This window comes from Toxotes jaculatrix, chromosome 7 (assembly GCF_017976425.1).
Source record: "Toxotes jaculatrix isolate fToxJac2 chromosome 7, fToxJac2.pri, whole genome shotgun sequence".
Lineage (NCBI taxonomy): Eukaryota > Metazoa > Chordata > Actinopteri > Toxotidae > Toxotes > Toxotes jaculatrix.
In genome coordinates this window covers 7,826,456-7,843,297 of record NC_054400.1, presented here as the reverse complement: position 1 = coordinate 7,843,297, position 16,842 = coordinate 7,826,456, and the positions used below count along the sequence as shown (strand labels likewise).

Sequence of the window (16,842 nt, the reverse complement as noted above, 5' to 3'; positions counted from 1 at the left end):
ACAGAGAAATCGATACAATACTATGTCTTACAAATGTAGCTGAGAGTCTGCATTCACAGATGCAGAACAATCCCTGAAGTATTTGAATAGTAGTAGTACTAGTAGTAGTAGTAGTAGTAATAGTAGTAGTAGTAGTATGGTCACAGTTTGGAGTTCGTAGTTTTTTTTTTTTCTTCGTTATGTCAAACAAGCAAGCATTCAAATGCAGCTGCAAAGTCTTCTGCAGAGATGGCTAGAGATCTTGTTGTACAAAAACACCTTTTGCATGACAGACATTATGCCGTACTGCAGTAAGTGCTGACAAGTACAATAACGTTTGAAGGCAATGCATTGTGGACTCCCTCTTAATCTAGAAGAGGTCACAAGCAACAATGGATCAGGCGATAAATAACATGTTTGTGGTTGGGGAGTGGGGGGGGGGAGTGTGAAAAATTCATCGATGTACCATGCAATCACTAAAAAGCAACTGCTTAACAGCAAGACACCAACATCCAATATAACCAAGTAACAACTCTGGGAGTCCAGGACGCAGGTACCTTAAAACGGTAGTGATGTTTGTAACTGTAGCTGCATCCCTATGATAACAAACATTTCACAGACCATAACATGAGGACGAAAGAGGAACAAAAAAAAAAATAAAATAAAAAAATCAAGAAGACAGTTAAACCAACATAACAGAGGAATGCCTATACCAAAAACTTGTAGTGAAGGTTCATGCTCCACAGTGTAATTGCTGAGAGTAGATACACTGGACAGGTTTCAGTGAAACCTACAGACAACAGAGGGGCCATTCCCAACTTATGGTCGCTTATGATGAGGTAAAGCTTTAGAAGTTTAAAATAATTTAAAATCATTCTGTGATATAATGAAATACAATCAGAAACAAAAGGATGCTGCAGGAGACCAATGAGTTGTCCAACTGTCCAGTGCATCTCTGCTTCTCCCTTCTTTTTACAAGTTTTCACAAGTCTGGCTCAAAAAAAAACTAACAAGCAACTTGAAATTCACATTAAAATTCTGATTATAATTCCTATCTTTTTTTTCTTTTTCATTTTTTTGGTCTGAACAGAACACATACAATGTCATCAAGTCCTGTTTTTAAAGTCAGGGAATATAAAGTGATAAGGACTCTGGAAACAAACAAAAAGAAACAAAAAACATGTTCAGGGAACATGTTTTTGAACTTTACCAGTTTGGTTAGGTGGTAAAGTTTACATTATACCGGCCCACCAATCAGCACAAGCTTTCCTTGCAAAACCACAAGAACCTTCCTCAGTCTCAGAGTCATTGGCCAAAACTCCATCAAAAGAGTGGATTTCTTTGTCTGGACTTAGAATATAATTCATAATTTGTTTTATACAGCAAAAAGAAATCAAAAGTGAAATAATTTAGTATGCTATATATCTTAAGTACATCTTTTTTTAAAAACTTTGGTTATGAACTTGTCTAGCAATGTTTGTTAGTTAGCTCTGTTCTCCTCAACATTCATAAGATCTTTGGAACACTATACATCTAAACTAACTAACCACTATTTGCTCCAGGCAGGAAGCTACAGTACACTTTGAGGTGGGGCCACACTGAGCAGGGCACCCAAAAAGCTATATTTGACAAGTAAAAACAACAGCTAAAATAATATTAATGTGTAAAATCTATGAGCATTAAAAAACCTGTGTTGAGAGATGGGCAGGTTAAAGCATTAGGTGAAAAGTTACCATAATCTACACACTTTTTACAATTAATTACATAGGAACTTTCAACTAATCAACATAGAGTTCGTAAGAGTAATCAGAGGTAGCGAGGTCACAAGCCTATATAAATAGACTTTTCTTTTTTCTGAGGGGAGGAAAGCTATACAGACAAAAAAATAAACGTACCCACTGAACATAATGTTCAGTCTAAAACACCCTCTTCTTACCCCCATTAAACCCCCGCCCCACCCACCCCACCCCATCCAAACCTCCCCCCCACAAGAAAAATCCCAAGACCTTCCAGTTTAAACATTCACTGAAACATTACAAGTTCTTTAAGTAAAACAAGTACCTCAAGGGGTTCATCTTTCCGACCAGGATTCATTCCTGGAAGCACTAGCAGGCAAAACCGCAAACAACGAAAATCCTCTCTATTTTAACTGTGAACAGCTGTAGAGAGGACTTTGAGTATTTGTTGTCTGTAAAAACTAAAACCTAATCCAATGTCATCCCACCATGAATCTTCTTTCAGGACTTTCAGTTAAAGCATGGAGATGGTCCCGAACCCAGTTATCTGTCCTCTTACATACAGAACCCCATCACCAACATAACAAAGGATATAAAGCTGTCAGGGTAAAAATAATCTTTTTGCTGAATTATTGCCAGTATTGTTTGCACGGGGTTTTTGGTCAAAATAGCACTGGAGTACAGAGTGGACTCTTGAGTTAATCGGTTTGAGGAACAATCTGAAAAACTCAAAGACTCAATGCTCAAAGGTAGAAGAGAGGAAGGCTGCTGAGGGGTATGAGGTGAGGGGGCTTGACATTATATTAGTACCCACATTCACATTTGCAACGCAGACCAGAAGTCATGCCACTCCACCATGGCTTTGTGACTTTGGAAAGTGACAGGAGTAAACTGTCCCTCTAGAACTCCTGAGAGGTGAGCAGATGATATAAACGATGACATGATCCTTGCATCAACATAACCCCACCATCACCAAGAGCCCACCGTGGCCAACGGCAACATCATTCACTTAGCCAGGGCGTCGTAAACTGGAATCAATATGTAGAGCTATGTGTGTCTGCATGTGAATATGCTTGTGTGCGTTTCTTTGCTTTTGAGATGGAAAAAAGGTAGAGAAATGTTGTTTTTTTTTTTCTATTCCCAGAGTTCTTTGGCTTGATGCATTTCTAAGAGGGTGAGGTGTGCATTCTCAGGTGACTGATGAGGTTGCGCTGCTGGGTAAACTTCCCCCCGCATAGCTGGCATTCATACGGCTTTTCCCCAGAGTGGACACGCATGTGCTCTGTCAGACGGTACTGGCGTGTGAAGCGCATGCCACACTCTTCACATGCAAACGGCTTGAGGCCAAGGTGGCTGCGCATATGGCGTGTCATGGTGCCCCTCTGAGTGAACATTTTGCCACAGATGTTGCAGGGGAAGGGCCTGGTCAACCAGTGGCTCTTTTCATGTTGTCTCAGCGTTGCCGGGTCTTTGTAGCTCTTACTGCAGACGGTACACTTGAATGGACGCGTTTCAGAGCCAAAGTTGGAGGGACCTACGGGGGCAGAGAGGTCCTCTGCCTCCTCCTCATCTTCCTCTTTCACAAAGGTCCCTCCCTCCTCTTTGATGTAGAGCTCATCCTCAGTGTGTGTCTCCACATGAGCGTTGAGTTGCTCAGAACTGGGGAAGCCCTTACCACAGGGAATGCACACATAGAGGTTGTCCCCGAATGCTGGCTCAAAACCTTCCTGCCTGTACACGTAATTGGCGCTGTGGTGTCCCCCTCCTGTTCCTCCTCCACCTCCTGCAGTCTCTCCATCACTTTGACCACTCTCATCACTGTGGTCCTGGCCGTTCTCTCCTCCTTCTTCCTCATCTTTACACTGGAAGGACTGGTCAGAGGCGAAGCTGCTACCACTGCCCCCTCCAACCCCAGAGGAGCGGCCATCTTTAGGACCCACAATCACCCCATTAACCAGGGGCCTGTCATGATCTTCAGACTTCAACCCTGATGCCTCTCTCTTAGGCCATTCATTCTTGCGAGCACCCTGCCGGGATTTCTTCTGGGGTGGGGGCCCATCTGGCTGGTTTTGGGTTTCCTCTGAGGTTTTAGAGGAAGAGTTGAGCTCCATGGTTTCTGAGCCACAGTTTTCTACACCTGGTAGGGTGGTAGAGGAGTCATCCAGTGAGGCACTGTTGGTTGTGGATACTGAGGCAGATTGAGGGGATTCTTGGGAGTTGCTGTGTGGGCTGAGGGCATCGGTGGCTGTGCCCGCAGAGGGAGGGCTCTTCTTGGACAGGTCTAGTCCAAGGTCTGGTTCCCCAGCACTTCCTCCACTGCTGAGGTTACCGTTACTACTGCCATTCCCCCCATTCCCATTCTTCCCAGAGCTGCCAACAAACATCTCATCATCTGAGAGTTTGTCCCGAAGGCCTTCATCTGGCTGTGGCTGGTCGGCATCGGAAGGGGTTGGAGGATAGTGGTTGTTGGGGCCAGCAGGGGTAGAAGAGGAAAGGCGCTGGTTGTTGAGGCGTAAGCGGCTAAGGGGACCTGGAGTGGAGGGTTTACCTGGCAGAGGTTTCCCGCCACTGCGCTTGAGCTTCTTTCTGCACAGAGCAGCGAGGTCATGGAGCTGGAGGTAGCTGGCTGCGGTTAAGAGGGCACTGAAGTTCTGCTCACTGCTCTGGTCCGATGACGACAGGAGCTTACCAGTGTAGATGAAGTCCAGAACTTGTCTGAATACAGAGGGATTAACCATCTCTGTATCAAGGTTAATGAGGTTATCGTGGAGGACCAAAGATTTGAAGTAGATGCTGCTTGCGGCCAAGATGTTCTTGTGGGCACGGAAGAGCGCATTCTCCACCACGATGATAACATCACACAGGAAGCCCTTGGCTCTCTGCTGGTTGAGTTGCAGCAGCAGGTGTTTGGCATGATTTGGCAGTTCCATTTCCACCTTCCTTCTTTCCTTCTCTCTCTCTCTCTCTTCCTACACGAGCACCACCTGAAGCTGAAAGAAAAAAATGGAAAGGTGATCAGTGTTGCACTGTAGACATGAAGAAGTATTAGACTGATACTATGACAAATAACCGGTTGTTCAATACAGTGTGTAAGCCAGAGTAAATAAATGAAAGAGTAGGGGTGTTCAACAGAGGACACAAAATGTTAAAGTCAAAAAAAAGTTCACCAAGCAATGTGTGCTGGCTTAGTCGATGCAGCATACACAAGCACGGTGGGAAAACAGAGTTTTCTAGTTTACTGCAGCCTTCAGTGGGATTAAAAGTGAACACAGGTTTAACAGAAATTGACAGTTAAAAGGCTTGTGTGTCTGACATATCTGACAATCTGACAATTAAACAGCAAGTTTTATGACTCACACCGCAAGTACATCAATCTAAGCTTTTAGCTTACACGAGAAAAGAGCAAACTGTTTGCAAAGCGTGCCACATAATCACATGGCAACTTAGAAACTGGAACCCTCCCCTCCCTCTCATCTTCCTTTTTAAACAAATTGCAACCCTACATGGATCAAGTTCTGATTGTACACATTGCCACAGTTCTGGCACAAAAGCCAAAGGGGCGGAGAAGAACAAAGGGCGAAGTAACTACTTTTCTAAGGTGCCTCCTCTCAGCTTCTCTGCCCTATCTCTGCGGAGTAACTCTAGTTTCAGTGGGGTGCCCTCTTTGGAAATTCGTCTCACTCTAGTCTTCATTAGGTCATGGTAATGTCAACCCTGCCCCATTGTCTAGGGGTGGGGGGTCGGTGGCACAGCAGGGCCGGGGGGAGGGATTAGGTGACACCTGAGCAGGTAAAACTACACAGGAGCTGGGGAAGAAAAGAGGGGGACGGAAGGGGGGCGGGTGTGGCTCAGAGACAAGGACGTTACCACCTGATCCTCCAGAGAGGCCCTCATTTATGGAATTAGGGCAGATGAATCTCATTCACTGTTCAAGTACATACTGATGACATATTACATATCACAGTGCTACACTTCCAGAGTGACAATGAAAACACAAACACAAATTTTGTTAAAGACATTTGATGCAGTCGATGCAAAGAGCCTATCCACAGCTCAACTGTGATAGTAACAGTGGTATGCTTTAGTTGAGGCAACAGGGTCTGCCCCTGACTCATGTTTAACATGTTCTTAAAGCCCTGGGCATGCTGGGAAAATGTACACACGTCTTTAATGCCCCTGATCAGAGAATGGTATACCGTATTACAGGAGATTACACAGTAATGCAGAGAAATGCTTAGCTCAAGCCATAAATACATATGAAAATGTGTCATTTCAACTCAGTGCCAACTTACGAGATTTACTGAACATTATATTTCATAATATGCAGCATGAAAAAAGGGAGTGGTTCTTCAAGCTAGTTGGATTGACAGAATCGTCAAGCCTGAATGCAAAGGCACAAAACTAAAATCTGTTATGAAAACTATCTCTGGAATAGGGGTTCATCTGCACGCTGAAATTTCCAAAAATGTATCTGGCAAAAGCTCATTCTAAAAAGTACATGACCCAGGGCTGCTCGCACAGTCTGTTTTCCTTTTCTGAATACTTCTGACTACTAACTCAGAACAACTGCATAAAGATAAATAATGTACTACAGCGTGTATTTATTTTCATCACTTCTTTTGATCACTGTTCAGCCTGAATAAATTTGGTTTTAGCAAACTTATGCTTGATCTGTATGCTTCCTTAAAGAATCTGAAATTTCCAGCACAATAATGACATGCAGCATCACAACCATCTTAAACAAAGCTTCAAATATACTGGCCAAGGCTCTTCAGTTAAGCTCAACAATCGCCACACAGACTCTAATGAGAGAATAACACGCAATGTGCCATTGTGTGGCAAACTGGCCACTGAAGAAGGTGACAACAAGGAAGGGGATTTGTTAGATCTGGGTAGTGAGGACACACAACACAATGTTGCGAAAATACTCTATTACAGACAACAGCGAACATTGTGCAAGAATAGAAAGGTGAAATTTGTAAACTGGAGATGGCTGGCTGATGTATATCAAAGCTGGCTCTGTTGCAACAGTCGGGCTAGCTGATACAATCAGCTGGAGTGATCATTACTCTCAGGTCCAGGCCTGGGCTTGCCTCCTCTGCTTTGACACTTCTACTCATGGTCTTCTTCCCCTCCCCCGTCTTGCCGCTGCTCCTCTCCCTCTCTATCCTCCCACCCTCACCAGCCTCTCACTGGGCATACAAACACAGTTTGCTGTCCCCAATGTGAATCATAATGAGCTATTCTGGAATACACAACCCAGATCTGCAGTTAATCGCAGAATGTGCTACAGGGGTGTACAGCACTCAACCCTGCAGGCGGTAAAGGAGAAGAGGGCTGCTAGAGAAAGAAGGGCCTCTACTATGATGCCAGCCAGGAAGCCATATATCAGTCAAGTCTCTCTCTTAACATACACACACACCTCTGCAGGCTTTATGGGGGGATTCAAGAGGCTTTTCCAGCAGACCAACATAAAAGGGGGCTGGGCTCAGAGTAGAGAAGCCAGCTCAGGAGGGAAAAAAAGAGCCGTCCCCCACCCCCCTCCTCTTCTCATCCTGCGTTCTCTCTCTCTCCTCCCCCCATCACCCACACAGCTACCCTCTCCCCCTGGCCCCTCCGGTGCTGTGCCGTGCCGGCTGGATTCCAGGGAGCTGCTAATGGATTACGGCTGATCTATATGCAGCTAGGGTGGGACACGTGTAGGCCCAGCTCCCCTTCCAATGGTGCTGCCCAGGAAAACAGGCTTAATACCACAGGGGACAGACAGGCCTGAACCATCGTGGCAGCTCCATCTGTGAGTGCACGGTGCTCTTTGCAGTTTGTAGAAACATTTCCAATATTATATCAAGGCTGTTACAGAATCGCAGTCTCACAGTTATAGCGGAAAGCCAGGGATGGATGAATTATTAGAAAGATGATACTGCTAGGACAGCTAGAACGATGTTTCCAGTGGGCAGGATTACTAGTTGATATATGTTATGTAGTTGGCAAGCAGCATTTCCTACAGGGTTGGATTCCTATATTTTTAAGCTCTCTGCAAAGGCTGGCAGGGAGGTTGAGAGATGGCAAGATAGCTGGTCAGGAGGGCCGTGAGAAACAAGACTTGCTCGGACCAAATATGGCACCACATACCAACCAAAGCCAGCCTGGGCTTGGACTGCAGACCAGGGTAGATGTTGCCCTTCAAGCACAGCCACAGGATCAACTTACCTTGTCTGCAGTGTTAACCTTTTCAAAAACTGACTGTGGTTTAATGATAGAGGGGGAAACCTTATTTTAAAAACACAGCAACCTGCTGTTTAGCCTCAACCTTGACTTGTTTCAGGAGCCTGCTGATGAGGAGATGAGCAGACGGGGATGTTTACCCAAACTTGACAGACATGATCAGGATAACATATCCGTGTGTTGATTTGGGGCTGAAAACCAGCGAGCGCCAAAGTGTCCCCAGCAGTAAATTAATGTCAGTCTCCTCTAAAATTACACTGGTTACACTAGAGATCTGGATTATCTGGTTTGACTTCATTTACTGCTGCCTGTCATTGCATCCTTTTTCCAAGGAGTTTATGGATTAAAACAGCGAGCTAGTAAACCTTTCAGAGTCGGTGTTCATGCAGCGAAGGTGACTGAGAGAGCAGTGGGCTGTGGCACTAATCTCCTGAACAGAGGGTAGAGAGCCAGGAGAGAGGGCAGAGGTGAGGCAAAGTCCTGTGGCGCAATAACAAAACACACCCTACTACTGTGAAAGGTCATCTCCTAACAACCAATAGAAAGCAAGACTGAGAAGGATTTCAGAAACATATTCAACCAAGGGTTATCTTTTACTCCAATTCCTTTAAACAGTATACAGTAATGACTTTGTAAAAACAGTGCTGATGGTTACAATGCACAGGGAAGGGTGGGCAGAAGAGACGGACATGCAGGTATAGACTGTTTTACGCAGATAGAGAAAAAGAGCCAATCCTGTACACAAGCTAAAGGCCTCGATGTGTGCGCACGCGCGCACACACACACACACACACACACACACACACACACACACACACACACACACACACACACACACACACACACACACACACACACACACACACACACAGTGCACTTAAACACATGCACACAGCACACGCACAGATATACACACACCCAGAGAGTACGCTGGTGGGCAGAGGGAGTGGGGGAGGGGTTGGGGGGATGGTACAAAGCCAGTTTGAAATACAAACACGGTGAAACCACCTCAGAGCCATTTCAACATGGCTGACGCTGCTGCATGGGTAAGGTTGAGCCAAGCAAGACTCAACAATTATCTGAGTTTCAGTTCTCTCATAAGCAAAAGGACAGCTCACAATACAATGAGGAGATTAAAGAGAACAGATGTGCTTTTCAGCTACCTGCTCTGTGATCCTTTTCACCTGTGTAATATCTGCTGCACCAAAGGAAACACCATAAACATCTCTCTAATGATTTGTTCATTATTTCAATTTTAAGAAACATTTTAGAAACTCTGGTTCAAAGTTCTTGTGTTTACATGGAGACATAAAAAATAATAACAGCACAAATCAGGTTAAGGCAGCAAATTGGAGAATGTATTCATATGCATTGCCATAACCTGGCTGCTGTAAAACAAGCAGGTAAATGCAGGTTGTCAGTAAGTAATTTTTCCCCACATGATATATATATATTTTTAACTCTGGCATATCTAGACTGTATTAATAGTGGAGATTGTTTCCCTTTATTTCAGAGCATTTGGCTTGTGCAGTGGGAGAGCAGACAGTGTTTTCTTATTGTGTGCAGGTTTTACAAATAGTCTATTGTTCAGCTCTGGAAACCGGCTCACTTATTTCTGTTTTAATCAGAGTTCAGATTGGTTTCAAGAATGCACTTATACGAGTAACGACGTTTCCTTTCATCCTGCCACATTGCTGTCACAGAGATACCCTGTCTAAAGCATTTGTCATGCACACGCACACAAGTAAAAACCTTTTCAGAAAGCCTGTTAAACATGTACATGGCAAAGAAATCAGGTTTCTCCAGCTGAAATCTATCAGTGGTAACTGGGTTTTTCTCTTGGTTAAAAGAAACCTGTTTTTTTTGTTTCTGTGATGTTTAAGAAATGAGGTTACTGCAGCAAGTCCACAAACCCAATACCCGTTAAGGAGAAAGTACTTTAACACAATTAAAGTTTAATCCAAAACCTACAGCAATCTTCATTTTTTTGCACAGAATGTAAAAACATGCCACACAGTCTTGTATTGAATTTTCTCCAGTGTTATACAGAAAACAGAGCCATTCAACCAAGTGCCATACAGAGCAGAATATGCAGCTGTTTTGTTCTAACCAGAGACTACAGAGGGTGAAATAATAAGTGAAATCACCTGCTGTGATCTTTGCTTGAAATAAAAACCAGCCTACACTCATGTCTCTGTGGCAAACAGTTGAATAGCTCTGATGCAGAGCATCTGCTGGAATTCTGGACGCGGATCCAATCCTAGTTATAATCTCTTCAGAAAAGCTGCAGGAGAGACGTCCTGCTGTACAAAGGCTCAGAAACATTAAGACAAGAGATAAAGTCTGAACTGTCCTGTCTTAGAGACATGAATTCCTACAGAAATGTTGAATATAAATGCTAGTGAACAGGTACATAGTGCTGTATGGCTAAAGGGGGAAGTGCATGAATTACAGTATCCCTGCCGCAGTCTGGGTAGAAACCTTCCAATTAAGACTAATTTTCTGTCAGGCAGTTCAGCCATGTTGCAGACAAACAAGTCCTGCCCAGGGTGCAGTGGAATGAAAAGAGCCCCGTCCATTTCATCACAGGAGGGGGTCAATGGTTGCTGTGTACCCCAGATGTGCCAGTGCTGTGCAGCAAGGGAAGAAAAGGCGACTCTTTCTCACACATACCCAAACACACAAAACCTCCTACATGCGCACAACTCAACCTGTAATCAAAACCATGGATCTATTTCTGTGTGAATTCAAGATCTTTTTTGCTTGGACCAGAGCATTAACACCTGTGAAATGAAGAGGAAAGATTTTCCCTCGTGTGATAGAGTAGTAGCGTGAGTCTTAACCTTACTTCGTACATCACAACTTAACAACAGGTCATGAATGAATGTGTTCTGCGGTGTGCATGTCAGCCACAGGTAATACTAGACACTAAAGCCACAGCCAAGTCTAGAGGGAGTAACAGATATACAAGTGTACTCTCTCATGCATACAAAAATAGCACACACACCAAAAACTTTCCCAAAATTCCCCTCCTTCACATTTATTGTTATGACGGTGCTGGATCCAGTTGCCTAAACTGGGCCACAGATTTCTCCCTTACATTTTATAAACTGCAGCCAATACTCAAGCCAACATTATTAATTGGCATGAGACAAATGAATGTCATAATTAAAAAAGCACAATAAAACCGTTTTAAGAGTTAATTTAATTAATTTAAATTATATCTTTGACACAACATATTTTCAAAATGTGGGTCTGAATTCTTTCCTTTGTAACTATGTGACAAGAATCAGGAAGCACCAACATACTGAAACCAGGTGGAATTCAGAGGACAGCATACATGACTTCTCTTATATTTCCTAGTGTGACAGATTTTACCCTGTCAAGTGTTTAATCTTTTTCATCATATCTAAATCCTTTCAAGTACCATATTGAAAATATCTTTTGTTTTGTTGTTTGGTTTTGACACATTGATGACATATCTGCTTTTCACTAAAATTGCTACCCAAACGTGTTAATCATAACAACAACAACAAATAATAATAATAATAATGATAATAAAAAGAGAAACTGAACTTTGGTAGATACTGAGACTAACAAATACAGGTACTGAACATCTAACCCAATCCTTCTCGGTGCTTTCTAAAAAAAACAACAAAAAAAAAAACAGAGTTACTACTCTCTCTTTCGTCCTGTCTTGCTGCCACAGTTTCATGTATAACTGTGCATTTTCGCTCTGTCCTGTCTATGCTGCATTGTATTCTGTGGCTGCATACAAAGTGCTCCCTGGAGAAATTAAATAAAGACTGAAATGAACACTGAGACTTTCACTGAGGCTACCAGCAGTACTGATTATCAGCTGGCACCCACACACTGTTTCCAACTGTGTGTCCTTCCCAAAAGTGAAGTAATCAACCACTTCACTAACATGCAAACATATGATTGGTGTGATAAAATGCCCTCTGTCTTAAGAGAATGGACTCTGTTGATGAGATAAAGTCTCACATAAAAGGCAGGAGACCCACATGACCTGGTGCCTAATGCTTAGGTTGAGGACAGAGGGCAAGTTGGGTAAGGAGAGATCCTGTATGGTCCAAGGGTTTACAGAGCTGCAACCCCCTCTTCTTCCTCGTCCTCCTCCTCCTCCTCCTCCTCCTCCTCCAGCCTTTACACACCGCATAACCTTCTGGCTATCAGCACTACATTCCACAGACTGTTTCTTCTTCTTAAAGAACAACAACAACCCTGCCCTGAGGAGATTTAGCCACTGAATGAACCAAACTACCCTCGAACAGGGAGCACAGCACAGAACAGAACAGGCAGATCCATATAGATACAACAGCCTAGCACAATCTATAAGTCCTCATCCAACATGTCAGCAGAACATATAGCCTAAGTAGCCTTCTTACTGCATTGTGCTGCCCACACACACCACTGTAAGCCATGATCACAATGTACACAGGATACTGCGTGTGTATTGAGACGGGGAAGGGACAAGTAGGGTGAGGCAAGACCAACCGGCTGAACATGAGGATCATGAAGCGTGCACGCACACACACACACACACACACACACACACACACACACACACACACACACACACACACACACACACACACACACACACACACACACACACACACACACACACACACACACACACACACACAGGCCTCAAATAACCCTCCAGGCCCCACTTTGTAGTCTATAGTAATCAATGAAACTGGTCACACTTATCAGTTGACTTGACTAAATTAACTTGTTTGACACTTATTGCTAGATGTACCTATATATAATATATAATTTTGACGACAACTGCCATATGAAGGTGGTTAGGCTTGGAAATAAAATATCAGTTAAAAGATGCAAAACCTACTTTATGATGCTTTTCTGTCAGCGTTTCCCTCTCATGTCTGTGAGGCGTTTTGGCAGAGATAGCAACTTGCTAGACATCTGCCACATAGTCTAAAGCAGAGGTCAGTTAAAATGCAACACACTATCTTCACTCACTGGAGCTTATAATTTCTGCATACCTGCATAAGTTTGTAAGAGACACGGTCTTGAAAATAATGGGATCACATGAACTACACACTTAGTACTGCCAGTCTTCAAAGCTCATTACTGTTACAGATGCAGCATTGTCACCATCGAATGCTTAAGGCAGTACAGCCAGGAGCCCTGTTCCAGCTTTACAAGCCTCACCAAATTAGATTATGTATATGAAGTGTAAAATGCATTTAGATGCAACCCGTCAAGCTTTGAAAATATTTCATCAGTACAGCTGAAACCATGCACAGTTCACATAACTGTCCGGCCAAATTTTAGGCTGGCAGGTAGAGTGACTGCAACCTTTAACTACACTTCTGGGTGGGTGTAACCAGTCAAAATATAATCCTATAATCTTCATATTACAGGCCACAGCAGCGCTCAACCCTGAACAGGATAAGAGGTTGTGAAAATAGATGGATTTACCTTCATTTTGCCCTAAAGCTGTGACAAAAACCAAAGACGAGACTGGAAATGTGTCTGCATTTAAAGAAAATGGCGAGACCCTGCATTTTTGAAAACTCCTAACAACCTGTCTACTAAAAATGACTCAATGCAAACAACTGCACTGGATGTATTCAATCTGAAGAATAAGAACAGTTAACTTTGTGTGATTACGCAACAATCTAGTTTATGCAAAACCATTTTGTCATGTATGACGAAAACTAAAACAGGAACATTATTGTAAAGTCAGACTAACTGAAAAATGAGGACCTATGGCCTCTGTGTGAACAGTTTACCATCACTACACTGTCACACACACTGTGTACAACAGTTCCATTAACCCTATAATATAACAAAGGTGTCTTATCAGAATTACATCTCATCTTTTCTTAGCTGAAACTAAACACTGTAAACCAGACCTGTACTGGAATTGTTTTTACAGAACTAAAAATTTGGTTTTACAGAAAGCAGCCAGTCGGAGGAAACCACATTACTAACATTCCTGTGCCTTATTATCCTCATGCCCCTTGGTACTTTAACTACTCTAATCACCTGAGAAGCCAAGCTGCCTTCACACCTGAGCACAGACATTATTTTAGTAGTACCAAGTCATTTGTGGTTGGCCTTTATTTAATAATCAAATACTCAATATTCTGATGCGGCTATTTTTAGCTTTAATAGAAAGATAATTTACATATGGAAATTAATATCATGCAGTACTGTTTCTATAAAGCTCGGCGGTTGTGGGTCACAGTGTAACGTTACACCCACACTGTAGCTGATCACAAAGATGGTCGATGTACAGCAGTAGCCCACCTATAGGATATAAAGACATATACAATCCCCTGCATGGATAGAATTCACGTTTACAAGACAACGTTTTAAACAAGAAAGTAGCTGCGCCTACACGGTACTGGGTTTATTAGCAAGTCAATCCTGTTAAATTATTTTTTTAATTCGCCCTACCTAAGACCAAGGTGGCTTAACCCACATATAAACAATGCAGATTACACTATAGGTATCGACTGCAACATCTCTATGATTATCAGGATGATTGCGCAACACATCGTGCGTAAAATCCAAGGACTATGTCCGGATTCATTAAACACATTAAGTGCAATTTACTGCTTTTTGAAAAAAAAAAAAAAAAAAAAAAGTCGGTGTTATCATTACATGACAGGGATCGATTTAAATGAAACCCTCACCTCATTAGCTTACATTCTGGCAAACAATTCACTGAACTCACTGGATTACAAAATCACAGAAAACGAGGTAAAGTGTGTGGAAACATTTCAACATTTCTTTGAAACGCTGCGACGAAACGTTTGCGGATCCTTTCTGTCGCCTAATGTGCTTTGCCAGCCTGGTAGCCTAATTATTTGGTACACACTCGTCCCGTGAGGCATCTCTTGTAAACTCACGACGCCAAAATAAACGCCACAAGAATCGCAAGCCATTTGTTTTACGGTTTCGAACAGGGGTAGCGATAAACACGGACAAATAAAGTGAGATTTCTCGGCTTGCCAAGCAGGCTGGTAGAGCCAGAATAGGCACCAGCGGAGCCCCTTTTTGTTGGCACGCCGTGGAAAAAACACCACCGTAACGCCGAAAAGCCTTGCGATCCTTGCAGCAGCTGAGAGAAAAACGATCCGATCGACACAGACATAAACGCATCTCCGTGGCGCATTAACAATCCAGCTAAAAGAGAAATATTTTCTTTTAAATACCTTATTACATCGGTAGGATCGTTCTCAAGCGTTCTTTACCATCCTCTTGCTCATCTCACAGCCTTCGGGACGCCATGTTGCAAGCTTATGACGTTAGGCTTCCTCACCCCTGACCCACATTTGAATAGAAACCAGCCCAGAGTGCAGCAGAGAAAACATCCCACTGTGGGAGGGTTTGGCCACTTTCTCAGCCCAGGACCCCTGGCAACTTTACCTGCAAGATGGCAGAGGGGGGGAGAGACAGACCGGGGGGGGGGGGGGGGTAGGGGGCGGGGGGTATGCTGTGTTCAAACTGTGGTTTAGGCCTTCTTCTTCTCCCAGCAGCACGACTCAGCCATGGCCCTACACTGCTGAATGCAGGTCCGCGCTGCAAAAAATGTCAGACATGATAAGTGATTTTAGTGTAATGTTTACGCCTGGTTCTCCAATTAAAATGAATCAGCAAAACAAACCAAAAATAATTCTCGGTAACTTGTGAGAGAAACTCGCACTTTCGCCTCAAATTAAGACATGTTAGTTGGCCATGTGCTGACGTAAAGCGGTGTGTGTTTTAATAAAGGTTTGTACCTCTTTCAGCATAAATGAGCTTGTATTATGTTAAAAATGTGAAAAGCTCGTTTCTGATTCAGATTAACTTGACTTTTTTTCAGTGTGCACCATGTTTCTCTGCAAGCTCAAGTCTTCACCAGAGTATGACTATACAGACTATGCAAATTCAACATGTAATGTATTTAATGTGACTATCGCAATCCCTATAGAAACCACCATCAACCGTGTGTATTTTTTTATGTTTTTTTTTTGTTGTTGTTCTTTTTTTTTGTCAGTTGCATCCATCCAAATGTATATATCTTATGTATGTCTTTTTCTGTTTGGTTTTGACAGGGTTCACGTAGACAAATTATACTGACCATATATAGTTTGCATGTGTGTAAGACTGTCGGGGTCTTTTGAGGAGGACTATTTACAGTCTGGTTGGTGACCAGGGTGATTTCAAATCTTCCGGACTGGCCAGATGATTTACAGGAATTAGCAGAGATAGGGAGATGGTTGTGGTTCAGATATTGGGCACCAGATGTGCGGAAGTGTGGCGATCTGCTGGCTCCTCCTCTTAGCACAGAGGACCCACACCAGCCCTCAGCCAATAGAAAACAGGATACAACCTCACTGATGGGTTTGACCAACATACCACTTTATTAGATCTCTCATCAACGAGATTACTTTGATGATGGCACCTGACCTAAGCTATTAATGAATCTTATTTCTCCTAGCCCACAGGAAGCCCCCGAGGAAACACAGGCTGATCTAGATATTGTATCAGTCCAGTCTCCTTCGCTCTGTGCTCATGGTTCATGGTTCACATCCCATGGACAGCGAAGTTATGGCGCAGTGCCAAAGTGCTCTTCTGACACTCTGTGGTTGCCGCGGAAACTGCATCCTCTGCGGGGAAGCTCAGCCACACTCAAGTTGCATAATCAGGGGTGCTTAGACGCACTGCATGTGTTTCTGTGTTATTAGCTCGCCCTGGATGAGGATCCTTAGCGAACAACATCAGTGGCTATGAGGGAAACTTGGTTAACCCTATAACGTAAATCACAGCCTGCGACTACTGGGAATTAATAGGCTACAAGAACTGAGTGAATACAGCCGATTAATCAGCACGACTATTTTCCCTTTTACTAAGTTTT

The 16,842-nt window shown here is 43.3% G+C and overlaps 1 protein-coding gene across 1 annotated transcript; it reads right to left on the bottom strand.

The window, feature by feature from the left end:
- Positions 1-1,982: 1,982 nt before the first annotated feature.
- On the bottom strand, positions 1,983-15,265 carry hic2 (hypermethylated in cancer 2). Its single transcript, XM_041041407.1, has 2 exons — positions 15,158-15,265; positions 1,983-4,705 (listed from the first exon to the last, which is right to left on the bottom strand). The coding sequence occupies exon 2, from the start codon at positions 4,643-4,645 to the stop codon at positions 2,882-2,884; it is 1,764 nt and encodes a 587-aa protein (XP_040897341.1). The 5' UTR covers positions 4,646-4,705; positions 15,158-15,265; the 3' UTR covers positions 1,983-2,881.
- Between the last annotated feature and the right edge of the window lie 1,577 nt (positions 15,266-16,842).